Source organism: Patella vulgata, chromosome 8 (genome assembly GCF_932274485.2).
Source record: "Patella vulgata chromosome 8, xgPatVulg1.2, whole genome shotgun sequence".
In the NCBI taxonomy this organism is placed as follows: domain Eukaryota; kingdom Metazoa; phylum Mollusca; class Gastropoda; family Patellidae; genus Patella; species Patella vulgata.
In genome coordinates this window covers 34,543,589-34,567,330 of record NC_065886.2, presented here as the reverse complement: position 1 = coordinate 34,567,330, position 23,742 = coordinate 34,543,589, and the positions used below count along the sequence as shown (strand labels likewise).

Below are 23,742 nucleotides of genomic sequence, written 5' to 3'. Positions count from 1 at the left end.
CGTCGAGTAATTGTCAATACGCCCATACAAATTAAATTTTCAGTTCTTGATGGTCTTCATAAACAAATTTAATTAATTTAATTGTCAGTTATTTTGGGATTTTCAGTTCTTTGATGTCGTCTCAAACAAATAGCCACTTGAATCACAAACTTACAATTTGTAACTAAAAGCTTTTGAATAGTAGGCCTACAAACAATTACTTTGGTTTAAAAAAATAATAAATAAAATTGGTGTGGCTTAATGGCTATTCAATTCTAAATATCGCCAGAACTGTCTACATGTATAACTATCACCAATTAGTCATAGATAAAGAGAGAAAGATATAAGTTTTGAAAATAGTCCGTGAATAATCTTGGTCAACTCGCCACCTGCATGACTAAGAATATTATCTATAAAACTTTTCATATAAACAAACTTGAGAGATAAACCAGTCTTATCTCTATGTTGGTAGTTTAGAACAAGACAACAACTAGCTTGGGATATGGGGGAGCAGGATAGTGAAAACCTAATTTGCTCAAAATTAAATGCAGTATGAATTAAAGCCCCACTTGTCTGCACCACTACGGGCTACGGAAGAGGGGCAGACACCATGACGCTACGGATAATACTCTTACATATATTTCGAATTATAGCTTATAAGGGTTATTTTACGTGCATGCTAATATGTGCACAGTACATTGGTTTTTTTTACCCATCCGCAAGACTAGACGCTACCGAACATGGTCAAAGATGTACCCTCGTCAATATTGTGTTTATTACAAAGCTGTGATTAGTTAGTACTGAATAAGAGAATTAGCCAAGACTTTGTTAACAGATCAAATAAGTCGTCTTTTATAATCGACCCTGGAATCAATAATAAACTGTAATATCCTAAGATGTTTTACATCCCCATTTAATAATCGAGTGCATAAAGACCGTCAAGGCTTTAAATTCTGTCATGACTGGGAAGGAGCCTTGCCATTTAGCAATCCTGTGTTGGGAGAAACGAGAGAGCATGTTAACGGTTGATATACTCCCATAACTTGAGAGGAACGTTTTCGTAATCTTTCATGCCCGGTTAAAACCCGACAGGGGCTAAGCACAACGACGCAACCATATCTTATTTTGAAGATGACCTATATTGAGTGCTGACGAAAAGTTACAACATCCCCGATCTATTAAAATCAAGTGGTGTGGCAATACCGTCTCGAGTTATATCTAAAACCGTACAATCGATATCTGTTTTTTATCTTATCATAGCAACAGTCAGAATAACGCGATATCAGAGCTCAATGACATGCTTTATTATAGAATACACGGTAAAATATATATTGTGTTATATAATAATACACTATTAAAAATACCAGTTATATTTTACATGGCAAAATGGAGTTTAAAGTTCACACGACACAAACTAGGTCATTTCGTGACTAACATATGGTTCAGTTTTATTTATATAAATGACTTGCGCGTAGAGGTCTTTAGCAGAGGGAGGATACCGGAGGACCGGGAGAAGACCCACGAAGTCGGACAGGCGGTCGCACTCCTTGTCATGTCCAACCACGCCATTTGACTCAATGACAGACTTGATTCAACGCGCACGCGTTAACCATTCGCCTCACCCCCTTTAAGCTTACTGCACCATGCGACGGATACCTATTTTGCGACTAACATGGGGTAAATTTAAGCATACATGCTTAATTTAAGCATACTTTTTATGGGATTAACACGGGGTAGCTTTAAGCTTACATGCACTATGCGATGGATAGTTAATATGAGACTTACATTGGTAATTTTTAGGTTACGTGTAATATGTGAGGGATGATAACTTTGAGACTAAGCTATGTTAACTATTAATTACATGCACTATACGATGGAGACAAAGATAAATGTATGTAATATTTTACATTACGTTCATCATATGAGGAAGTTAATTGTGCATTAAAAATCTTGTAACAGTTGTGAATCAACAATCTTGTAACATGTTTTTCTTGACATCCGAATGACAATGAGCAGTTTTCTTCGTTAGCCCCGCGGATGATAACTCTTAATATTTGTTGTATTCAACTATTTACATGAGTGAACACATGACCTAAAGATATATAATACTAACTTCAATTTGTGTGTTAAATAGAGCGGATGATATTAGAATAACATTTTGTTCATCATCATGTATGAACATATTATGCCTAGTATATCACTTATTTTCTATCAACTGATGTGTCCAAGTTACACTGATTATCTAATAATAATGAAATGAAATGGCATTTAGCTAGCGTCCTTCTGTTCTGCTGCTCATGAACTGGGCTAATCAAGACGAGCATACGCCATGCAGTGTGCTATGAGGGACATTTTGCCCCGACAGCGGCGCCACGGCCTACTCTTATTTCGAATTCCAACTGTTAATACATATACTAGGCATAATATGTTCATACATGATGATGAACAGAAAGTTATTCTGATATCATCCGCTCTATTTAACACTTCAACACACAACATAGCAGGTCACGTACAAATATGTGTTCACTCACGTAAATAGTTAAATACAACAAATATTGTCTTATCAGCTGATGTGTCCATTTTACACTGAACATTACATTACTCTTTAGACAAAGACAGCTGTCTAGTCGTTCGGATGGGACGAAAAACCGAGGTCCCGTGTACACATTGGCGTGTACGTAAAAGATCCCTTGACATTTGGAATTCGATATAAGAGTAGATTCTCGTGCCGCTGTCCGGGCAAAATTTCCCTCATAGCACACTGTATCGGGTATGCCCGTCTTCATTAGCCCAGTTCGGAGCAGAACAATAGGACGTTAAACTCCATTTCATTTCATTTCATTTCATTTTCATTACTCTTTAGAAAAATAAAACATAGAATCCTCGATCAAAGTTGAAATGCTACTAACCAGTAATCAATAGTAAGTGCTGGGGGACAAGACAAACTACATAGACATTGCAAGAAATAAACAACACATAATAAAATCAAGTGAATGTCTGTGAACTTTATTGGTATCGGGTGTTCCAGCATATAGTAACAATATTCTGTCTGGTGTACGATATCAGCCACAACCATATCCTTGAAATAGGAAATTAGGTGTAAAAGTATAACGACTTTATCACTGGGACGTGTCAATTCTATGAATGTCCCAAAAGCAAAGTGGTATCGAGTGTTCCGGCACGAAAACAAACACAATGTCCCACGTACGACACCCACCACACCGATGTGAGAAGAATTCTTTGGTTATTAATTGGAATGTATATCGAGACCTTATTCAATGCTATACCAAACATACACGAAGCATTTTAACATTCTCAAACAATTCAGGCATTCGCGGCCTCCAAACATCCGATATCTCAATTATACCACACGTTATTTAACGACAGTTGCCCTGAACTTCCCCATGTCAGTGGTGTAGGACGAAGGCCCTGGCAAAGAACAGTGTCTAGTCGTTTGGATGGGACGCAGATACCATTTATACCATTTAGCATGCACGTAAACGAGCCCTTGACAGTTGGAAATCGATATAATAATTTGCCGTAGCGCCGGTGTCCAGGCAAAATTTCCCTCGAAACAGAGCAGAACAGTAGGACGTTAGACTACTGTACCCCCATAGCACAATGTAGTAGGAAAGTAGGACCTAAAAAAATCCATCCCATTTTATTTAAACACATTTCAATTTGTTCCCAGGAAAGACATCAATAAATAGTGTAGGTTGCTATAGTAATTATTTACGGTATTAATTATTGATTTAGCTAAAGGTATATGTTACAATAATAATAATACAGGTAATAAGATATCAACGGTTTATGTTATAGGTTCATGGTTTCTACTGTATTTATTTATAATAGAATTGTATATCGTTACGTCTTATAAAACATAATTAGCACATGAACACGGACGTTAGTGTCCATGGGTTTACGTTTCGCCCCACCCTAATGACTACGCAACAACAAACACAAGGTATATATGGACATACTTACTTCTCCTTATATATAATTTCAAGTTAATTATAATTGTATATCGCACAATTCTATGTATATACAAATATTGGGGTGGGGGGTTGGGTGGCCGAATCGTTATCGTGTGTGAGTGAAACCATAAGGTCTGTCAATGAGTCAAGTGGCATGCTTTAGTTTCCCCGATTGTTCGTGACAAGGGGTAGGGTCGGCTGTGAAACCTCGTGGGTTTTCTCCGGGACCTCCGGTTTCCCCCACTGCTAAAGACCCCTACGCGCAAGCGAATTATATAAATCAAATTGAACCATGATATGTTAGTTCCGACATGGAGTGAGGTAGCGTATCCAATCTCGTGGGTTTTCTCCGGGTCCTCCTGTTTCCCCTCACTGCTAAAGACCCCTACGCACAAGAGCATTACTAACATATAAATGTGCTATGTCACAAAATGACCTAGCTCGTGTTGATTTGCTGTAAACTCAATTATGTCTACTATCTGTTTATGTTATTGTTTATGTTCCTGGTGTATTTTAATCTCTGTTTGATTGTTCCTGATATTATTTATGCACCTCTTTCATATTCTACTCCCGATCTAAATAAATCCTACATTTAAGAAACTGATCTCTGTTATTACTAATAATATTGTTACATGTTTTTAATCTTAATATCCAGTCATAATTCGGGTTTTTATTTGCGACCTCCTCTTCAGTAAACCCAGTTGACATACTAATAATTGCAGACTATAAATGAAAAGCTTATAATTAGATGTTATGCAGAACGAGGGGACAGATTTTTTTCCCACGGTTATAGATATGATAAAGGCCTTTTAAAATCTGTCAACCTTGACACATCAATAAATGTCGCCTTATCTTCTTCAATCATGGCGTTGTGTATTGTTGCAGCTCGAGTCCACACAATGTTAAAATACATTTTACTGAATAAGAGTGAGTGGGGTGGGATTGGGTGGGGGTGGGGGTAACAGCTCGTATACACGTTTTCAGAATAACATACCATACAGTTTTATTATTTTAATACTCATTTGTCCAATTTTATTTCAACAATTCGCCAGCCGGTAGGGGTCTTTAGCTGTGGGGGAAACCGCGGGACCCGGAGAAAACCCACGAGGTTGGACAATTGAAGAATCGAAACCACGCCACTTGACTCAATGACAGACCTTATGATCCAACAAACACGCGTTAAGCCATTCGGTCACCCAACCCCCATATGTATTCAGGTTTTCGAAAACAACAATATTATGTCATTCAAAAGATAAAGAGCACCATTCTCTGACGTTAAAATTTAATATATTATTTCCTATTTTCCTTACTATTTATATATTTGATATTTGAAGTTGTTTCCTGTGGTCAGAAATTGGCCTTAGAGATTGATCTTGGCGTTAAATCGCCAACAAAATTCATAATTCATTTTCTTTAAACCAAAAGTTTAGATAGAAGAGAACGATTCTCAGGTAGCGAACTGGCTTCAAATAATTACTAGACTACTGCTAAACCAAACATGGGAGAGAACGCAACCAAACAATACAATGCTTTCTGTTAGTCTGTACATAGGTTTAATATCTTTTCTCATTCTGGACCGTTTGTAAATAAATGCTGACTACAAATTACCTCACGTTTATAAATATTTACTTTTATATCTAATCGCTTAAAAAAATGAAATCGTTTAATAAAGAATTGAACACCCGACGCACCACCACATCTCGTGGCGGTTTCATGGTGTAGCGGTGAGGGCATCGAACCCGGTGGCTAGATAAACATCGAGCTTGGGACACCGAGACCGGTGGAGAGAGAGAGAGAGAGAGAGAGAGGGGGAGAAGCAACTAGTACCGTGTGGTTGGGGCATCGGACCTGGTGACTAGTGTCATAAAAAAAACCTCGGACGGAGAGGTAAGTACACCTGGCGAAACGCATTGCCTGATCAGGGATAGGTAACTGTTAATCTGGGGTCTATGCGTGCTCCCTCCTACGATCACCCGCCCCCCCCCCCCAACACACACACACCCTCCAAAGAAAAAAACCCAAAACAAACTTGGTATTCGTACAAATGAAAACGGAAGCCTTGTTGTCATGGAAATGGCCATACCACAGGTGAAAACTGAAAGATTTGAATAATATGTAGACTAATTATGACTTACATATGCTATATTCGACTAATTGTCTGGCTTATTTTCCCTTTCACATATATAAGTTTAAAAGTAGATTGAAAAGAAATGAGATATACACAATTTACTAAATGTTATAAAAATGTAAAAATGATCACGAAGCGTCAAAGACAGCAAATGTTAACATCGCTCAAGTGCAAATTTTTTTGAGGAGAATCTGATATCCCAACGGTCGCACTTTAGCGGTTCTCAATTTAAAAAAAATATTAGCAGGAGCGTGTTCATGATGGCGGGGCGGGTATCCGATCCAATAATTGTATAAGATCAGAAGCGCTGAGGCAATGTTTCTGCTCATATATTGGATTAGCGTGGATTGAGGTCAAACGGAAGCAATTAATTTCTTACACGATTGTTTGTCCGACGTGCGTCACTGGTTTAATGTATGAAAATAAAATTCCCTATGGGCGCATAATTGTGATATAATGGGGGGTACCCGGACCCGTCGGAGATTTCGTCTCACTCGAGGCATGGCGGGGTTCGTCCAGGTCCCCGTGCTGCAACACTGAAAATGGGGAAATCACAACATACAAACTGAATAGTGAATAAACAAAAACGATCAGTATACGGTTGCTCGTAGGGTTTATCGCCCGCTTCTACCGAATGTGATATCGCAGATGAGGTGTCTTAAATTAGCTGGGGTGTTTCCAATAGGAGACCAGAGTACCCGGGGTAAAGTCACATACGCTCAAACCAGGGATTGACAACACCACCGCAAGCTAGGGGTGACCGACCAGTAAAGAGCTCGAAACGCGACACTTCTGACCACTAGGCCATCCAAATCTCCATCCGGGACACAGTGTATATAATAGACAGTCTGCATAACTCAACTGCAATCAAGTGGAACTAAATACTAAGTAGTTCTATTTATCGTAAATCCCCGTGCAAACACAAATCCAGGTCAAACCCAAGGCTTAAATTACCTTCAGGTAGATGCCATGTCATCAACCAGTGATCGAAACCTGGTTGACCGTCTGTAGTAAATTATTCGTTTCATATACTACACAGGTCGCAATTACGGTTCATTACTAAACAACCTTTCGACTAGGCTTCTCTAGGTTTTACCAAATACCCAGGAAATCATTCGGTGGAACACAATAACTTTTTACACAAGGTTCTCTAAGACTTTATCATTCCTAAATTTACATCCACTTCCACCATAGGTGATACCGTAGACAAGAGACTTTATCAAGCCATAAATGATTATATTAAATACAATTGGGGCCTGTGTATTCACTAATACCGATTAGAGCTTCCCTAGTCTCAATTACTAAATGCCAGTGATACACTTTATCTTAGTATACTTGTACAGATACCAAGAGATATGGGGGTTTATCAAATCTTTTATGGTACAATTTTAATAGTGAGAAGAAACCGTTCAATGTCTTATAGTGGAATACATGTATGTATACAGAACACCATTCTATGGAATACAATTATTTCTTATTAGCGAGAGATGTTTCGACTAGGCTTCTCTGATCTTTATCAAGCAATGATAAAATGTATCGAGACAATCGATACGTCATGTAGAAAACAATACTTGGTTAATGTTGACCAACCGGAGACACCCTTCTAATTACATGTACCTTGAAGGAAACCTAACTTAATCCTGAAGATTTGATAATTAACCGTTTCATATTATAGTGTGGATATTTACTAGCCAATTCCCGTCTACACTCAAACTAGCCGTATATTATAACAGCCAGGAAATATCTTGGTTACCTCAAGTGGACGGATTCTAATGTTGCTAATGTTAACAAAAAAAAACAAGAACAGTTTGTGCGCTCGAATATATGTACTATATATAGTTTTTATTTGAATGTATCTTTAATTTTCAGCAGAATAAATTTTGACGCAATACATCACATCCAATGCAATACTTTTATATAAAAAAACAACAACAGTTTGTGCGCCCCAATACATGTACTATAGTTTTTATTTGTATGTATCTTTAATTTTCAGCAGAATAAATTTTGACGCAATGCAATACTTTTATATAAATTTCAGATGAAATTATGTTTCCATTCGTGCTCTGAAACTCTAGATCTTGATTGGGCAATCTTTGAAGATTAAGATATTTCACAATAGATTTATGTAGATATGATTTATCTGATCGTAACATGAACATATTGCATAGAATACACATCATACATATGTATATATAGTAACTCTATTATATGAATGCTATTTTAAATATCTTCTAGGATATAGGTATTATCACTATATAGGTATGTCATATGTGTATATAGTAACTCTGTTTATATGAATGTTATTTCAAATATATATAAAAGGTCAGTTTACATGTCGGTATATATAAATAGCCTGACTATCTCTAGGATACTCTATAGATATGTCACATGCGGTAAGGTAAATAAATACTACACGTACCACAATGGTTGAAAGCATGAATCACATATCTTAACTACAAACTCAAAACTAACTAGCTCACTAAGGGCTTAATATATGACAACATTTTATTTGAATAATTCGCGTGAACGTAGGGGTCTTTGGCAGTGGGAGGACCACGTGAAACCAGGAGAAAACCCACGAGGTTCGGCAGGAGACTGAAAGACACGGATAGAATAGAAATCCTTAGAGGAAATCAAATCGAAAAGTTCATAAAATGAAAGGAAAAATAGAGACACTAGTCTTTAGACTTCCTAACTGGGGATATATAATAAAAATAATAAAAAAAGTATCGAAATGACTAAATCTGTGCAGTATATCAATAGCCCGTGGGGTGAAACGATCTCTATCCAGACGGGTGAAATGATCTCCATCAAGTAGGATGAATCATCTCTATCCAATGGAGTGAAATGATATCTATCCAATGAGGTGAAATGATCTATATCCAAAGGAACGAGTTGAAGAGTGAGAATACGATGCCCCATTCGCGACACCCATCACGGAACCACAAAACAATAATTTATTACACATTAAATGCCGACGCTAAGTGTAAATATGAAAGTGAATACAAGTTTGTCACCTACGCAAATTGCGACGGGTCGCGACTTACGGTCGCCTCAGTAAAGACATCCTGCCCCGAGTTCACAATCATTCTGAGAATGCTTTGTGAACTCGGGGCCAGATCTCGTGAACGACCCCCGTGCTGGACCCTTGTCAGGATTCGAACCAATGCATTGGACCTTTGTTCTGACAGATCAATCCATCAGTGACCATTCCTAAACATTACTAACACACGGGTGTTCCGCAAGGATAGGTTTCCGGGTCCCTTATATTTAATACGCTTACAAATAAAGACTATGTGTATCTTTTTCTTGTCGTATGATGTTCTGTATATTTGTTACATGTAACATGATGATGATGTAATATAAGTATTTTTAGAATCGAGTACATATACTCTTCAAAAAAGGTAGGGGATATTGAAATGCAAATACCTATGCAGGTTGTGATATGATAAATAGTCATGGACACTTGACATGCTTTGAGAGTACGTTCACAGATGAAAAACTTATCGTTTTCACAGAACCACTGAGCTGCAGGTGCGACACGCAATAGCGCCATACACGTGGGAGGGGTTCATTGTCTAATAAAAACAGCAGTGCATTTCCGCAGTTTTGTATTGTTTCTGAATATCCCCTACTTTTTTTAAGAGTATATTAAAAGTAAGAGTATTGTAAAGTATAATTAAATTGCCTGTGTATATACGTTGCTATTACAACTATATCTATACAAACATAACACAGCAAAGGTTAAATATGTGAATTGCTCAAAAAAAGGAGTGTTACCAGGTGTTATGAAACAATTATATTACGACTATATCCTGTGACCACTAGATACCTCTATATCGACAATATAATTATTCAGGGTTAATGATTAATATACGACAGCCTTAAACACAAACAATAACTGACTCAAGATTTATCCGAGAATTATAATTCTTGCTACCCGACCATATCTCGCCCCTCAATCTATATGAGTACAATATATCTTAGATAAAAACGTAGTGACACTCTACATGGCTTACTTCCTTTCATATATGTTATACAGCTAATCTAGATATCATCTTTACATGGTTACTCTTTCTAGATCTCCAGATAACATTTTTCGTTTATTTGAAAACTTCTGTTATAATTTTTGTAATATAACGACGAAATTGACAAAAAAGAAAAGAAAAAAAAACAAACAAAAAAACAAAACAAAAAACAAACAAACAAACAAGCAAACAAACAATAATTACAACTATGGATTAGGGGTATTTAAACGTACAACTCAATAATCAACGCTCGGTCCACACCCCACCACTCATATACAAATGTTCGACTAGAATATACAGGGTTTGAATCCTGACGTAGGCTGAGAAGAATCGCGGTATTCATTTATCCAGGTTCCCTCTTGGCAGACGTAGCACCTGCAGGGCTGACGAGTCTTAAAAGACCCCTTAAAGGTTGCAATTCGGTGACAAATAGGCGGAATGACAGTAAATAAGAAGTGCCTACAATGTCTTGTGCTTGACAAACATCACAATAGAAAGTCAATTGTAACATAAAAGTAGATGTCAACAGCTGTAACTATCGGAGTTACAACATTTATATAGGCCTACGCCGTTTTACAGTTTAAACTGTGGTTACTTCATTCAGATACGCAGTTAACTGTGGTTGTTATTTTCACTGAGCGACTGAGAAGGTCGGATATGTAAATAAACCACCTTGACATTTGACCTCAAGAATTGAAATGTGGCGAATGTTGGTTAAAATTCCTCTCGTGACCTCCCGATTACAGGTGATTGGGCGAGTGTAACGAAGCCCAAACGATTTATCTCCCCCTAACAAAAGTCAATAACACTGAACAGACATTGGTGTAAAACAACACAACCTGGACTCAAACCACTAACATTATGTTAATAGTATTTATTTGTTAAGGATTACGGTTTTCAAACCACTTTACTCTGTCTTGAGTTGACAGATTGGATAAAATCAGATACAGTTAATGTTTAGCTTAGATATATTTATTATATTTTAGAATTGTATATTATATTTTAGAATTGCATATACTGTATTTTAGGATTGTATATTATATTTTAGAATTGTATATTATTATTTTTCGGTATTGTATATTATATTTTAAAATTGTATATTATATTTCAGAATTGGATATTATATTACCTTAGATATATTTATTATATTTTAAAATTGTATATTATATTAGGTTAGATATAATTAATGTGTTTTAGAATTGTATATTATATAAGTTAAAATAGATTTATTACGTAACATCCGTCTTACTGTCATTTGGTTTCGTCTAAGAATTGTTTTCTGAACCATAGGTTGATAGCACGATAAACATGATTCTCGTAGAGCACATAATAATATACACAATTCAGTAGGTTAAACGGGTGTCATGGTGGATAAGTGGGTAAGACGCTAGCTCGCTAGCCCGGAGGTCGGGTGTTCAATCCCTGCATTGGCCGAGAAAGTTCATCCAGATTTTCCGGCGTGGTTCCCCCTTGTTAGTAATGCAGGACGGAGGGCCTGACACGTGCAGCAGTGTTGTCGTTCGGATGGGACGAAAATCGAAGTCCCGTGTACACATTGGCGTGCACGTAAAAGAACCCTTGACAGTTGGAATTCGATATAAGAGTAAGCCGTAGTGCCGCTGTCCAAGCAAAATGTTCTTCATAGCACACTGTATGGCGTATGCCCGTCTTCATTAGCCCAGTTCGGAGTAGAACAGTAAGACGTTAAACTCCATTTCATTTAATTTCATTTCAATAGGTTAAAAATTGGGGCCGCATTTACAAAAGCATAAACTAAAATATTTTAATAATTCTGCTCTTTCATTAACCAAGAGCTAACATTTGTCCTAATAATATAACTATCAATCATAAAAAGGCTTCCTTCTTAAAGATATTTTAGTCAACGTTTACCTGAATTAGGCCCAAGAACATAAACTAATTACACAGTCACTTAAAGTGACGAAATGATCTCCACATCCAAAGGGACCAGAAGGCCTCTAAAATAGAGAGTAAATGATCTCTATCTAAAGGCGATATATCCAATGGAGTGTAATGATCTCTATCCAAAGGCGTGAAATGATATCTATCCAATGGGGTGAAATGATCTCTATCCAAAGGAACGAAATGATCTCTATCCAATTTGGTGAAATGATCTCTATCCAATGTGATGAAATAATTTCTATCCAATGGGGTTAAATGATCTTTATCCAATGAAGTGAAATAATCTCTAACCAATGGGTTGAAATGATCTCTATCCAATGGGGTGAAATGATCTCTATCCAGAGGGGTGAAATGATTTATATCCACACGCGACGAAATGGTCTATGTCCAAAAGGGACGAAATGGTATATTTAAAGTTATGGATGGCAAAAGAAGCTGTAAATATTGCTCTCTAATGTATGAAAATCAGGCAATGTCAGTTGACTGATCGTTGTGACTATTTCCGTCGTAATTGCAGTGCTCATTGAGTTACTAGGACCACGGAATAATATAAGGGCTATGCTAGGACCCAGACAAGTAATTTTTTCACGCATTGATCGTGCATTTCCCATGTTTTTTAATAAGTACAATTTATCAGATGTCTCTAATTAGTTGTATGATGTGATTTCCAGTCCAATGGATCATTGGTAACAAAAATGATAATCAACTTCTAAATCACCTAGGGTTGATAAAATCATAGTACAATAATATCTGGGAATATCTGGGAATCAAATTTGATTAGTGTGTGTACAAGGTCAAATTAAATAGGTTGTCGTATCGACCGGGTTTGATTGGTGAGTACAAGGTCGTATTAAACAGGTTGTCGAACTGAGCGGGTTTGGTTAGGTTGTCGTATTGACCGGGTTTGATTGGTGAGTACAAGGTCGTATTAAACAGGTTGTCGAACTGAGCGGGTTTGGTTAGTAAGTATAAGGTCGTATTAAACAGGTTGTTTATTGGCCGGGTTTGATTGGTGTGCGTACCCGGTCGTATTAAACAGGTGGTTGTATTGGGGGGTTAGATTGGTATGTATACAAGGTTGCATTAAAAAAGTGGTCATTTTATAAGTACTAAGCAATACTTACAATCAACTGTGATTGGCACCAGGTTGCTCAATGAAAAGAGATGAGAACTAAAAGATGGACTACCCGGAAGTATCTCGCAACCATATTCTGTATCATTATCACTTCTATCCATCACGTGACTAAAAGTATAGTCTATAATATACGATCCGTTATATAACTGGCTATAATTCCTCGTCAACAACTCCGTATCAACCTTCACAAACACAGGCGAGTGACTACGTTTAACTATATATACGGTTCCCAGGGGTCTTCCTGCTGCACCAGAACATGTTATATTCGCTACGTCACCTTCTTTAAAGTCGCCAACTGCAGGTTCTTTTACAGATATAACAGAAAATGCCGGAAGAGCTGAAAAATAACCAAGATTGTATTTATATTCGGTTTTCCAATTTGAAAAAAAAGGATCCACAACTTTTAGAAATCGTCGGATGTTTTTATTTGTTAAAACATGCAAATGACTATTCAAGGGAGATAATAACATATTATGGAGGCAGACCACCATTAATTTCCCCATTGACTTCAATGTTAATTCTGGACTCTTTGCCCACCTCCAACTTTTCCCCAAATTTTCGTTGGGCTGAATGCTTTTCACTACAGACAGAGGAACAAATGGTCATGTCTTTGCACCAAAATTTGTATGAGGTTGACCACCAAAATTTTGAGATACACAAACTTGAAGAAGCATACTAAAAACATGTAACTAGTTGCCGTACATATCGCCGTAACTAACCTCATAACCCTCTTATCCTTCCGCCTCAAAATCATGAATATTTACCAAAACCTGGCAGAAAACCTGTAAATCGGTTGACAATAACGGCGATCTTAACGATGCATTATACAGCAGCTAAATCTGCCTATTGCAGGTCTTTCTTTAGGCCTTAACTGTTATCTAAATTATTTATTAGACATTAGTTAACTTATCAATACCATAATCAACTCTCTGTGCCATCGTTAGCTTACGATAGTTAGTGGATTTGAATACGTATTTTGATGGATGATTTAACGTTAAAATGGATAATTGAGACTTTGTTTATTATCGTAGTAATGACGACCGAGGCTAGCCTAAAACTAAGTCAGGATGAAGCAATTTGACTGAAATTTTCAGCATATTCTGTTTTCATTATCTGTTTTATTAACTATTATAACGAGAACTGTCAGCGCTGTATCTAAATCTTAAATAATGCCCCTTCACTCAGAATATAGTAATTTGGCCGAAATTTTCAATATATATATACCCTTTTCATTACATATTTTTAAACTATTATAACGATAACTGTCAGCTTACGGTACAAATCATACATAATACACCTTTAAAATGGACCAAAAATGACCTAAGTAATCAAATTCATTATTATTTCATAGTGAATCTTACCAATTGTTTCAATGTGCGTCTGAAATTCCATGGTGACGTTATTAACGAGAACGTTTACTCCATATCTTCCTTCATCTGCTATAGTGACGTCAGATAGGTTGAATTGCAATCCCTGCTCTGCTATAACGCCAACTTTCACACGGTTCGTCCAATAACTTGACAGCTTCAACTCGGATTCTCCGGTAAAGTTTTGATGAAGGGACAGCAACGATGACTTGAGGCCGTTGCTTTTAAAAATGGAGATGAACACTTCGTCCTGGTCATTGAAAGGAACGAATAATATTCCAAACGAAACCGATTTACCCAGTTCAGCAATAATCTCTTTTGGAACATATACACTTGTTGGTGAAACTGAAATAAAGAAATAAAATGTGGGTATAGAATTTTATTTTTCTGAACTAACCTGGTAAACTGGAGAGAGAGAGAGAGAGAGAGAGAGAGAGAGAGATTCGTCCACACGACAGAAACTAGAGATGGGTTTAACGTCAAACGCACGGTTCAATTTTATTTCAATAATTCGCTTGCGCGTAGGGGTCTTTAGCTGTGTGAGAAAACCGGAAGATCCGGAGATAAACCACGAGGCTTGACAGGCGGACCTATTCCTTGTCACGTACAAACGAGTCAATCGAAACCACACCACTGGACTCAATGACAGACCCTGTGATCTAACGCATACTGTTAAACCATCCGGCCACCCAACCCCCAGGTTAATGAAGAAAGGCTATGATGGAACTGTTGACCTGGCAGCGGCGTACGGCTTACTCTAACTTCCATTTCTAATTGTCAGTTGATCTTTAACGTGTTTGGTCTAAACTAAGTTCATGTTTTTCGTCACAATCGAACAAGTAGACGTCTGTTTTACATTTTCCCTCTTCTTGTCTACTGACATGGGGAAACAAGACTGAAATCTCGAGGAACTTTCAACGTATGCACAGTGACCGTATCCCGGACTTCTTGGTTCATGAGCCAGTATCATACTCATTACGTAATCTTGATCCGGCATACTCATTACGTAACCTTGGTCCGTCATCCTCATAACGTAACCTTGGACCGTCTAATGTAGAAGAAATTAGTTCTTCATGTTATGCAAACCAGCCAATAGGAACGATGCGATATGCCAATTGCTCATTACGTACTTGTGTCTAATCTCAATTAGTTTGTGCTATAATTTCAACTAGTTTGTACCATTGCGTCTTCGTTTCTAACTATAGGGTTTAAACATAATTTTAATTAGTTTGTACCATTACTCCTTTGTGTATAACTAGGGTTTAAACATAATTTCAATTAGTTTGTACCATTACTCCTTTGTGTCTAACTAGGGTTTAAACATAATCTCAATTAGTTTGCACCTTTACGTCTTTGCGTCTAACTAGGGTTTAAATATAATCCCAACTAGTTTGTACCATTATGTTTTGGTTTCTAACTCGTGTATAAACATTTCAATTAGTTTGTACCATTAAGTTTCGGTTTACCATTGGGGTATACATATATTTTGTTTTGATAGCCTTCAACTTGTAACTTGTAATTAGCTTTTATGGGTTGTTTTGGTAAGAAATTTGGGAACTCGTTATGATAATTTACCGAGTTGACTAATAACAAGTTCATGTACGTTTCATACTTTCAAGTTTGGTAAACATGATGGTTTAAAACTTTTTAATTTACCGAGTTGACTAATTACAAGTTCATGTACATTTCATGCTTTCAAGTTTGGAAAACGTGCATTTTAATAGTTTAAAACATTTTAAAGTCTATTTTATATACAGAAAATGTATTACGTGTATTTTTTTTAATGTCAAATATAACATCACAAGCCCATGATGTAAACTAAAATTCGAGACTTAGTCTATTTCTTAATACATTTAAGAAAATAACCCAACACAGATACTATACGGAATGAATCCTAAGGACTTATTTTCTGGCGACACGTTGCTACTATCTAAATACAGAAAACACTAACACGTGAATTAACAGAAAGAATTGAAAGATAATTTGTTTTGTCTCGACACCCGGTTACTGTACATTATCGTTTCAATCAAATCCCGGATTACTTTCTGTATTAACGGCTGTTTAAACGATGAGGTGTGTAGAAGGTTTGTATCAATACAGGTATATTGAACAGGTAAATAAGAGGAAAATACAGGTAAAATGTCGATTAAATAACCAGGTGTGCCGCTAGCTAGATATTAAAAACTAAAGTTTAATTATCCAAGACGATCAATCACACGTTAACTACATAACATCACACACGTTTATAGGTTACCACGTTATACCATACTATTTAAAATGTCTCATTCCCATACACCACGTTATACCAACTATATTGTCACATTCCTATATACCACATTATGCCAACTATAATGTTGCATTCCTATATACCACGTTATACCAACTATAATGCCACGTTCCTATATACCACCTTAGACCACACCAACTATAATGCCACATTTATTAACCACGTCATACCAACTATAATGCCACATTTATTAACCACGTCATAAGAACTATAATACCACATTCCTACATACCATATCAAACCATACCAACTATAATGTCACATTCCTATATACCACGGCATACCGACTTGAATGTCACATTCCTACATGCCAAATCACTCCAACTATAATTTTACATGCCTATATGCCAAGTCATAATGTGCCAAGTCATATCAACTATAATGTCACATTCCTATATACCACGTTATATCAACTAATAATGTCACATTCCTATACACCATGTCATACCAACTATAATGTCAGATTTTGATATACCATTTTATACTCTATTATACTCAAATTCTGATATACAACTTATAAAATATTACCCCATCGATAAAGATCTCACAAGCATACCGAACAATCAGTTAGATGTGCCAACCAGCACAAGAAAACATCCTTCTCACAGCTGTTGATAGTGATAAGTGATACTAGGTGTTCAATATTTATGGATGCAAGATGCCTTAAAATGGTCCAACATCCAATTATATACAATCAGACAAAAATACTTTCATTAAACTTATGAGCCAAACATTATTAAAATGGACCAATTCTAAATAAAAGATGCATTATGTACGGTTTAGAGAAAGAGCTGGTCGTTCTTGCTACTCTATAGATCCGTCTTCATTAGATAAGTCGGAGCAGGACGGTAGGACTTTAAACCCCATTCCATTTCATTCCAAAAATAGATAAATGCCATCTTTATTTGTCTTAGACAACTAACATAATAATAATTCGTATCTCAGTTTCACAGATACCATCAAATACTTCATTAAGTTTTAATTTGTAACGAGGGCGTGTCTAAATATATAATAACATAATTGTTTAGCTAATTTAAATTTCAGCCGTAGGTGAACGTTCTGGCTGGTTGGGTCCAGAATGTTATGGATTTTGTGATACAACTTATACACAGATTAATCATATCACCACCATGTTGTGTAAAACGTCATCAACCAAAGTCTGTATAAATATTACATCAAACGTATTGACCATGTTAAACATGCCTGATTTTCCGGTATATCTGCATATACATGGACAGCGACAGTTCTTGGTATATCATAGTTATACACATCTACATCAAATGTGCATCCCGTCTTGCTTAACCCGGTTGATCCAGCAAAGCAGGTCGTTTAACTCTGTTTCATATCATTCAGATATGCACAAACCTGGTGCCGAATACGATATAGCCTACATACTATGGGAACCTGTCGAGGACAGGACACATCGCGGTTTATTAAAGACATTTATACCTGGCATTTTACGTTTAAGGCCGCCTATTACATTTAACTATATATTACAGGAATATTGCGGAATAATTGCAAGACAAGACAGTCTTCATATAGTCCAAAATACAATAAACTTTATTTCCGTTACGTGAAATTCTCAAACAAAATGAGCCATCGGGTGTTCCATATAGATTAAGCATACCCCTGGCACGCACATGACGCATATACCTGTACTGAGGGTTTAGTGTAACCCGGATGCTAGAAGGTTATAGATTCACCAATCCAATGATTTAAATACTACAATGCAAAAAAAATATTTGCTAATACAGTAATCCCAAAATCATAAATATACACACAATTCTTTGGAATATAATTACTGTTGATACTAGTAATACTAGATTAACTTTATTATTTCCTCGATACAGACTGGATAATCCTTGTTATAACGTCATTTAGTCATAAACAATACCATTGCTTGATACAGACTAGATAATCCTTGTTGAAACGTCATTTAGTCATAAACAGTACCATTGCTTGATACATACTAGATAAGCCTTGTTGAAACGTCGTTCAGTAATACACAGTACCATTGCTTGAAAAAGACTAGAAAGTCCTTATAGAAACGTCGCTCAGTAATTAACAGTAATCTCCAGTTCAATTACTAAATAAATGACAATGAACCGACAGGGATGGTTATAGATTTAATTACGTTCTAAAATCTTCACTACAGATGAATCAGAAAAACTTATCGTCTAAAGACGATAACAATTTATCAAAATGGAGGTCCGCTGTGGCTCAGTTGGCTCGCTAACCTGGAGGTCCCAGGCGCGGATCCAGGGTGGGGGGGGGAGGGGCGTGGCCCCAATCAGCCCCAGTGAGACTGGTCATCACTGTTCAGATCAGCACCTGCAGCCATCAATGGGAATCCCAGATTTTAGTTTCTGCTTAATGAGGCCGCGACGAAGATTCTGGGGACTACACCAAACCACTAATGCATGCGGCACTCTGATGATTACCCTTTGCTCCAATGTATGCCCCCCCCCCCCTCCGACAAAATCCTGGATACGGGCCTGGGTCCCGTGTTCGATGTGGATTTTCCGGCGTACCCCCCCCCCTCCCCACACCTGTCAGTGGTGCAGAACGGAGGACCTAGCACGGGACAACGTATAGTTTTTCAGATGGGATGAACAATGAACAATTTTGGCAATTTGGATTCGAAATAAGTGTATGCCATAGTGCCGCTGCCCGGGCAGAATTCCCCTCATAGCACAGTGTATGGCGTATGCCCATCTTCATTAGCCCCGTCGATCTAGAACAGCAGGACGTTAAACCCCATTTCATTTCATTCAAAAAAATGTCACTGATGATGTGTTGTCAAGTTAGTCGTGCTCTGGGTAGAAGTGAATGTTGTGAAACACATCACCGAACTGATATCTTGTAGAAGGTATTTTGACGTGAGGTGTGAACTGACCGTCTAGTATTACCAAGCAGGTGTCGACTCACGTTCTGGAACACGCTAGAACTACCAGATAAAAACCCTGTCGTTAAGAAGTTTAAATAAAGAAAATCTGTCACCACGCGCTCATGATACAATGGTTGGCAAATTACTGACCTAAAATGTAAAGTGCAATCGGCGCACATCGATATGGCAGTCGTTACTAGATGTGTTTCTGGTTATCTGTATGCGCCTGTTTCCACCAATGACGTTTGTAACCCTAACCAGTTAGCACGTGCACTTGGCACCATTTCGTAACTTTTTTTAAAATCTCTGTGTCCGAAACCATATATGGCCGAAACATCGATAACCGAAACATCGGTGGCACGACACGTCGATGGCACGAACAATGGGTAGCATGAAACATGAAACGTCGGTCCACCGGTTTTGTGTAACTGTATCACGCTGGTCTACCACTCTGCAATACGAGTCCAAACTATCAAACGGGAGAGAGAAAGAGAGAGGGAGGGGGGGGGGGGTATAACTATGTCATTTCTGGACCAACATATGGTACAATATTGTATTTCAACAATTCGCTTGCGCATATGGGTTTAATTGACGATAAATTCTCTACCTCTCTTCCGGCGTGGTTCCCCCTTGTCAGTGATGCAGGACGGAGGGCCTGGCAAGGACAGCTGTCTAGTCCTTCGGATGAGACGAAAAACCGAGGTCCCGTGTATATATTGGAATGCACGTAAAAGATCCCCTGACAGTTGGAATTCGATATTAGAGTAGGCGATAGTGCCACTGCCCGGGCAAAATTTCCCTCATCGCACACTGTATGGCGTATGCCCGTCTTCATTAGCCCAGTATAGGAGCAGAACAGTAGGACGTTAAACCCCATTTCATTTCATTTCTCTACCTCTCTCCATTAACCGACATGTAAAATACAAATTCAAACTTAACCTATTTATTGATGATTTGGATATTAATATGCGTGAAACGGACTGCCAATTGACCTTTATAGATTTAAAACTGACCTCTATTTTAACAGTATATTATATTATGTCAATTATTGCCCGGATGTATGATTCAGACCACCATTAAATAGATAATAATAACATTTAATAGTTTCAATTACTCTAGAATGTTTTTCTCGGCGAAAGAGAGTTTTTTTTTTAATGTTTATTTTTTAGTGGTTATGAATTTAGAATCATTATTTCATTGATGAAGGGCCGTATTTGGCGTATTTTAGGCCTTCAAACCAAACGTTTATACTGCGTAATGTAGTATTTTATTAAATAGTGTAGTATTTTACTGCATAGTGTAGTATTTTATTGTATATTGTAGTATTTTACCGCATAGTGTAGTATTTTACTGCATTTTGTAGTATTTTACTGCATAGCGTAGTATTTTACTGCATAGAGTAGTATTTTACTGTGCAGTGTAGTATTTTACTGCATTGTGTAATATTTTTACTGCATAGTGTAGTATTTTACTGTGCAGTGTAGTATTTTACTGCATAGTGTAATAATTTTACTGCATAGTGTAGTATTTGACGGCATACTGAAGTACTTTACGGCATACTGTAGTATTTTCTGCGTAATGTAGTATTTTACTGGGTAAAGTAGTATTTTGTATTACATTGTTGAGAAACGTAAAAGGGCTTTTAAAATTATTATTTACAATACAGAATGTTTTGTTCCAATGGTGAGGTATGTCTGAAGTGGTATATTCAGGACTAGGTCCAGCTAAAATAAACCCCACGATTTTAGACAGAGGTAGGGTGAGGTCGCCTTATGGTTTAACGTGTTGATCATAAGATCTGTCATTGAGTTAAGTGGCGTGGTTTCGCCCCCCCCCCCCCACTTGTACGTGATAAGGTGTAGGGACGCCTGTCCAATTTCTTGGATTTTTTCTCCGGGTCCTCCGGTTTCCTCCCATAGCTAAAGGCCCTGACGCGCAATAAAATTGAACCACATGTTAGTCCCGAAGTGACCTAGTTTCCGTCGAGTGAACGCTAAACTCCATTTCTGTCTGTCTTTGTCTCTCACCCACCAAGTGGTATAGGCCATAGGCAATAGACCACTGATAATACAAATTCAACCAAAACGCGAAATGTTTGCAAACACTGAAATATCATATCATTTATACTCATAGGAATTTGGATTTTCTTCTTTTTTTAAAAAAAAAAGGGCCGATTTCCTCAAATTAGTTTATAAAAATGTTCACACTGAGTTTATTATGGCCCCTAGCTTTTGTTTGATGTACTCTAGCAAGACGTGATGTATGGATATTTGAATGAGTAGAAATAGCGGTTAATAAAGTTTGTTAAACGTGGATCGTTGTGGAGTAGAAAGTTGCCATGACACAAAAGTACATAAAAAAACACCCCACAGTACCCAAACAATTGCATAACATATAACATCTGTACAAATTGCACATCGTTGAATTACAGCCGCCGAGGGATATTTTATGTGCATGCCAACTTGTGAATTGAAATGAAATGAAATGGGGTTTAACGTCCTACGGTTTTGCTCCGAACTGGGCTATGGAAGACAGGCATACGCCATACCGTGTGGTATGGGCGTAACGTTGCTCGGATAGCGGTACTACTGTCTACTCTTATATCGAATTCCAATTATCAAGGGTTATTTTACGTGCACGCCAACGGGATCTTGGTTTTTCGTCCCATCCGAACGACTAGACGACTGTCCTTCTCAGGTCCTCTGCCATGTACCGCAGACAAGGGTAAACTACACCGCAATATCAGGAGGAACTTTCGAGGCCAACATCTGGAGAGAACCCGAGACCTACAGGCAAGCGAGCTAGCGTCTAGCCCGGCTGAGCCACGTCTCAGTTTTAAGTAATAGGGTTTGTGCCTTGAATCAGAAAACAAAACCACCGCAATCAATAACTGAAGTACTTGAAGAACAGTCATTCGAAAGCTTTATGGATAATAAAGTATTATTTCGGCTCTATTATATGAGTTTGATTCCATTTTCTCCTGGTCGACTTTTATAAAAAAAAAACCCCAAAAAAACCTTTAATTGAGAATACATTTCGAATATATAGCAAGAACGTGTCAGGTATAGGACGTCGCCCTGCTTAGTGCACGACATTTTAATGAAGTAACAGTTTTGAGCGGTATTGTAGATGCTGAATCTTCAGAAAAATAGCTAGTACTTTGCAGAACAACTAAGATTTTATGGTTCCGTGTACATATTGACAGTCTGAAATCGAAATAAGGGTAAGCCATATTGCCACCACTGTCCCGGTAAAATTTATCACATATTACACTGCATTGCCTATGCACGTCTTCATTATTCCGGTTGTTGCAAAAAGGGAAATAAATTCCGGTTCATATCATCTCCGTTCACAATAAATGCATTAAAACATTTGCAGAATTTTGTCAGTCATACAAAGATGCCATTAAATCCAGTTTCAAATCTCTGGCGCTACAACTCGTTTTTACCTATTGTATGAAGATAGACATCGATTTTAATTCCGCTGTATTCGATACCATGTCCTATGTTTCACACTTTCATTTCAAAACAATGATTAAAATTAGATGACTAATAAAAATCACTTACCAAATGTCAAAAAACATGAAAATAAGCCAAAGAATATAATATGCTTCCCGCGACACATCCTGTCGGCTTAAAGCTAAACACTTTAGTTGAAAAATTTGTTGAATAATCTCGTTAAATCCTAACGCTAATATTATGTCCTAACTTGGCGAAACTTCGTCAAGTACAGTACACAGTCCGTTCAGTATTTGAATCTGTTAGCGTCGTATCACTTCTCGTCTGTAGTCGCCTCTCGTTAGCTCACTTCATACAAACTGTCAAAACTATGTTAACAAGCTCCAGGCCTACATCTACAAATCTTCCTTGTAAAATCCACCCATCTCGTTAAGCCTCGTTAAACATTAATTAATTAAAAATTATCCATTTCATATTTATTCTATGATAACGTAAATCCTTTTAAAATATAAAGGGTGTCACACATTTATTAAAACGTGATAAAGGGGCATCAGGTAAGATTAGATAAAGAGCTGACGG

The 23,742-nt window shown here is 37.3% G+C and overlaps 1 protein-coding gene across 4 annotated transcripts in view; it reads right to left on the bottom strand.

Moving 5' to 3' along the window:
• The window catches only part of LOC126829368 (uncharacterized), a 73,176-nt gene extending 49,645 nt beyond the window's left edge, over nt 1-23,531 (bottom strand). Inside the window, exons 1-3 of one of the 4 annotated variants that reach the window (XM_056103079.1) lie at nt 23,272-23,531; nt 14,526-14,876; nt 13,154-13,501 (exon numbers count right to left, since the gene is read on the bottom strand). In XM_056103079.1, the coding sequence (XP_055959054.1) occupies nt 13,154-13,501; nt 14,526-14,876; nt 23,272-23,329 (757 nt within the window). In that variant the 5' untranslated portion in view covers nt 23,330-23,531. The remainder of the gene's footprint in view (nt 1-13,153; nt 13,502-14,525; nt 14,877-23,271) is intronic. The other 3 variants (XM_056103078.1, XM_056103076.1, XM_056103077.1) reach the window with 3 other exon arrangements.
• Between the last annotated feature and the right edge of the window lie 211 nt (nt 23,532-23,742).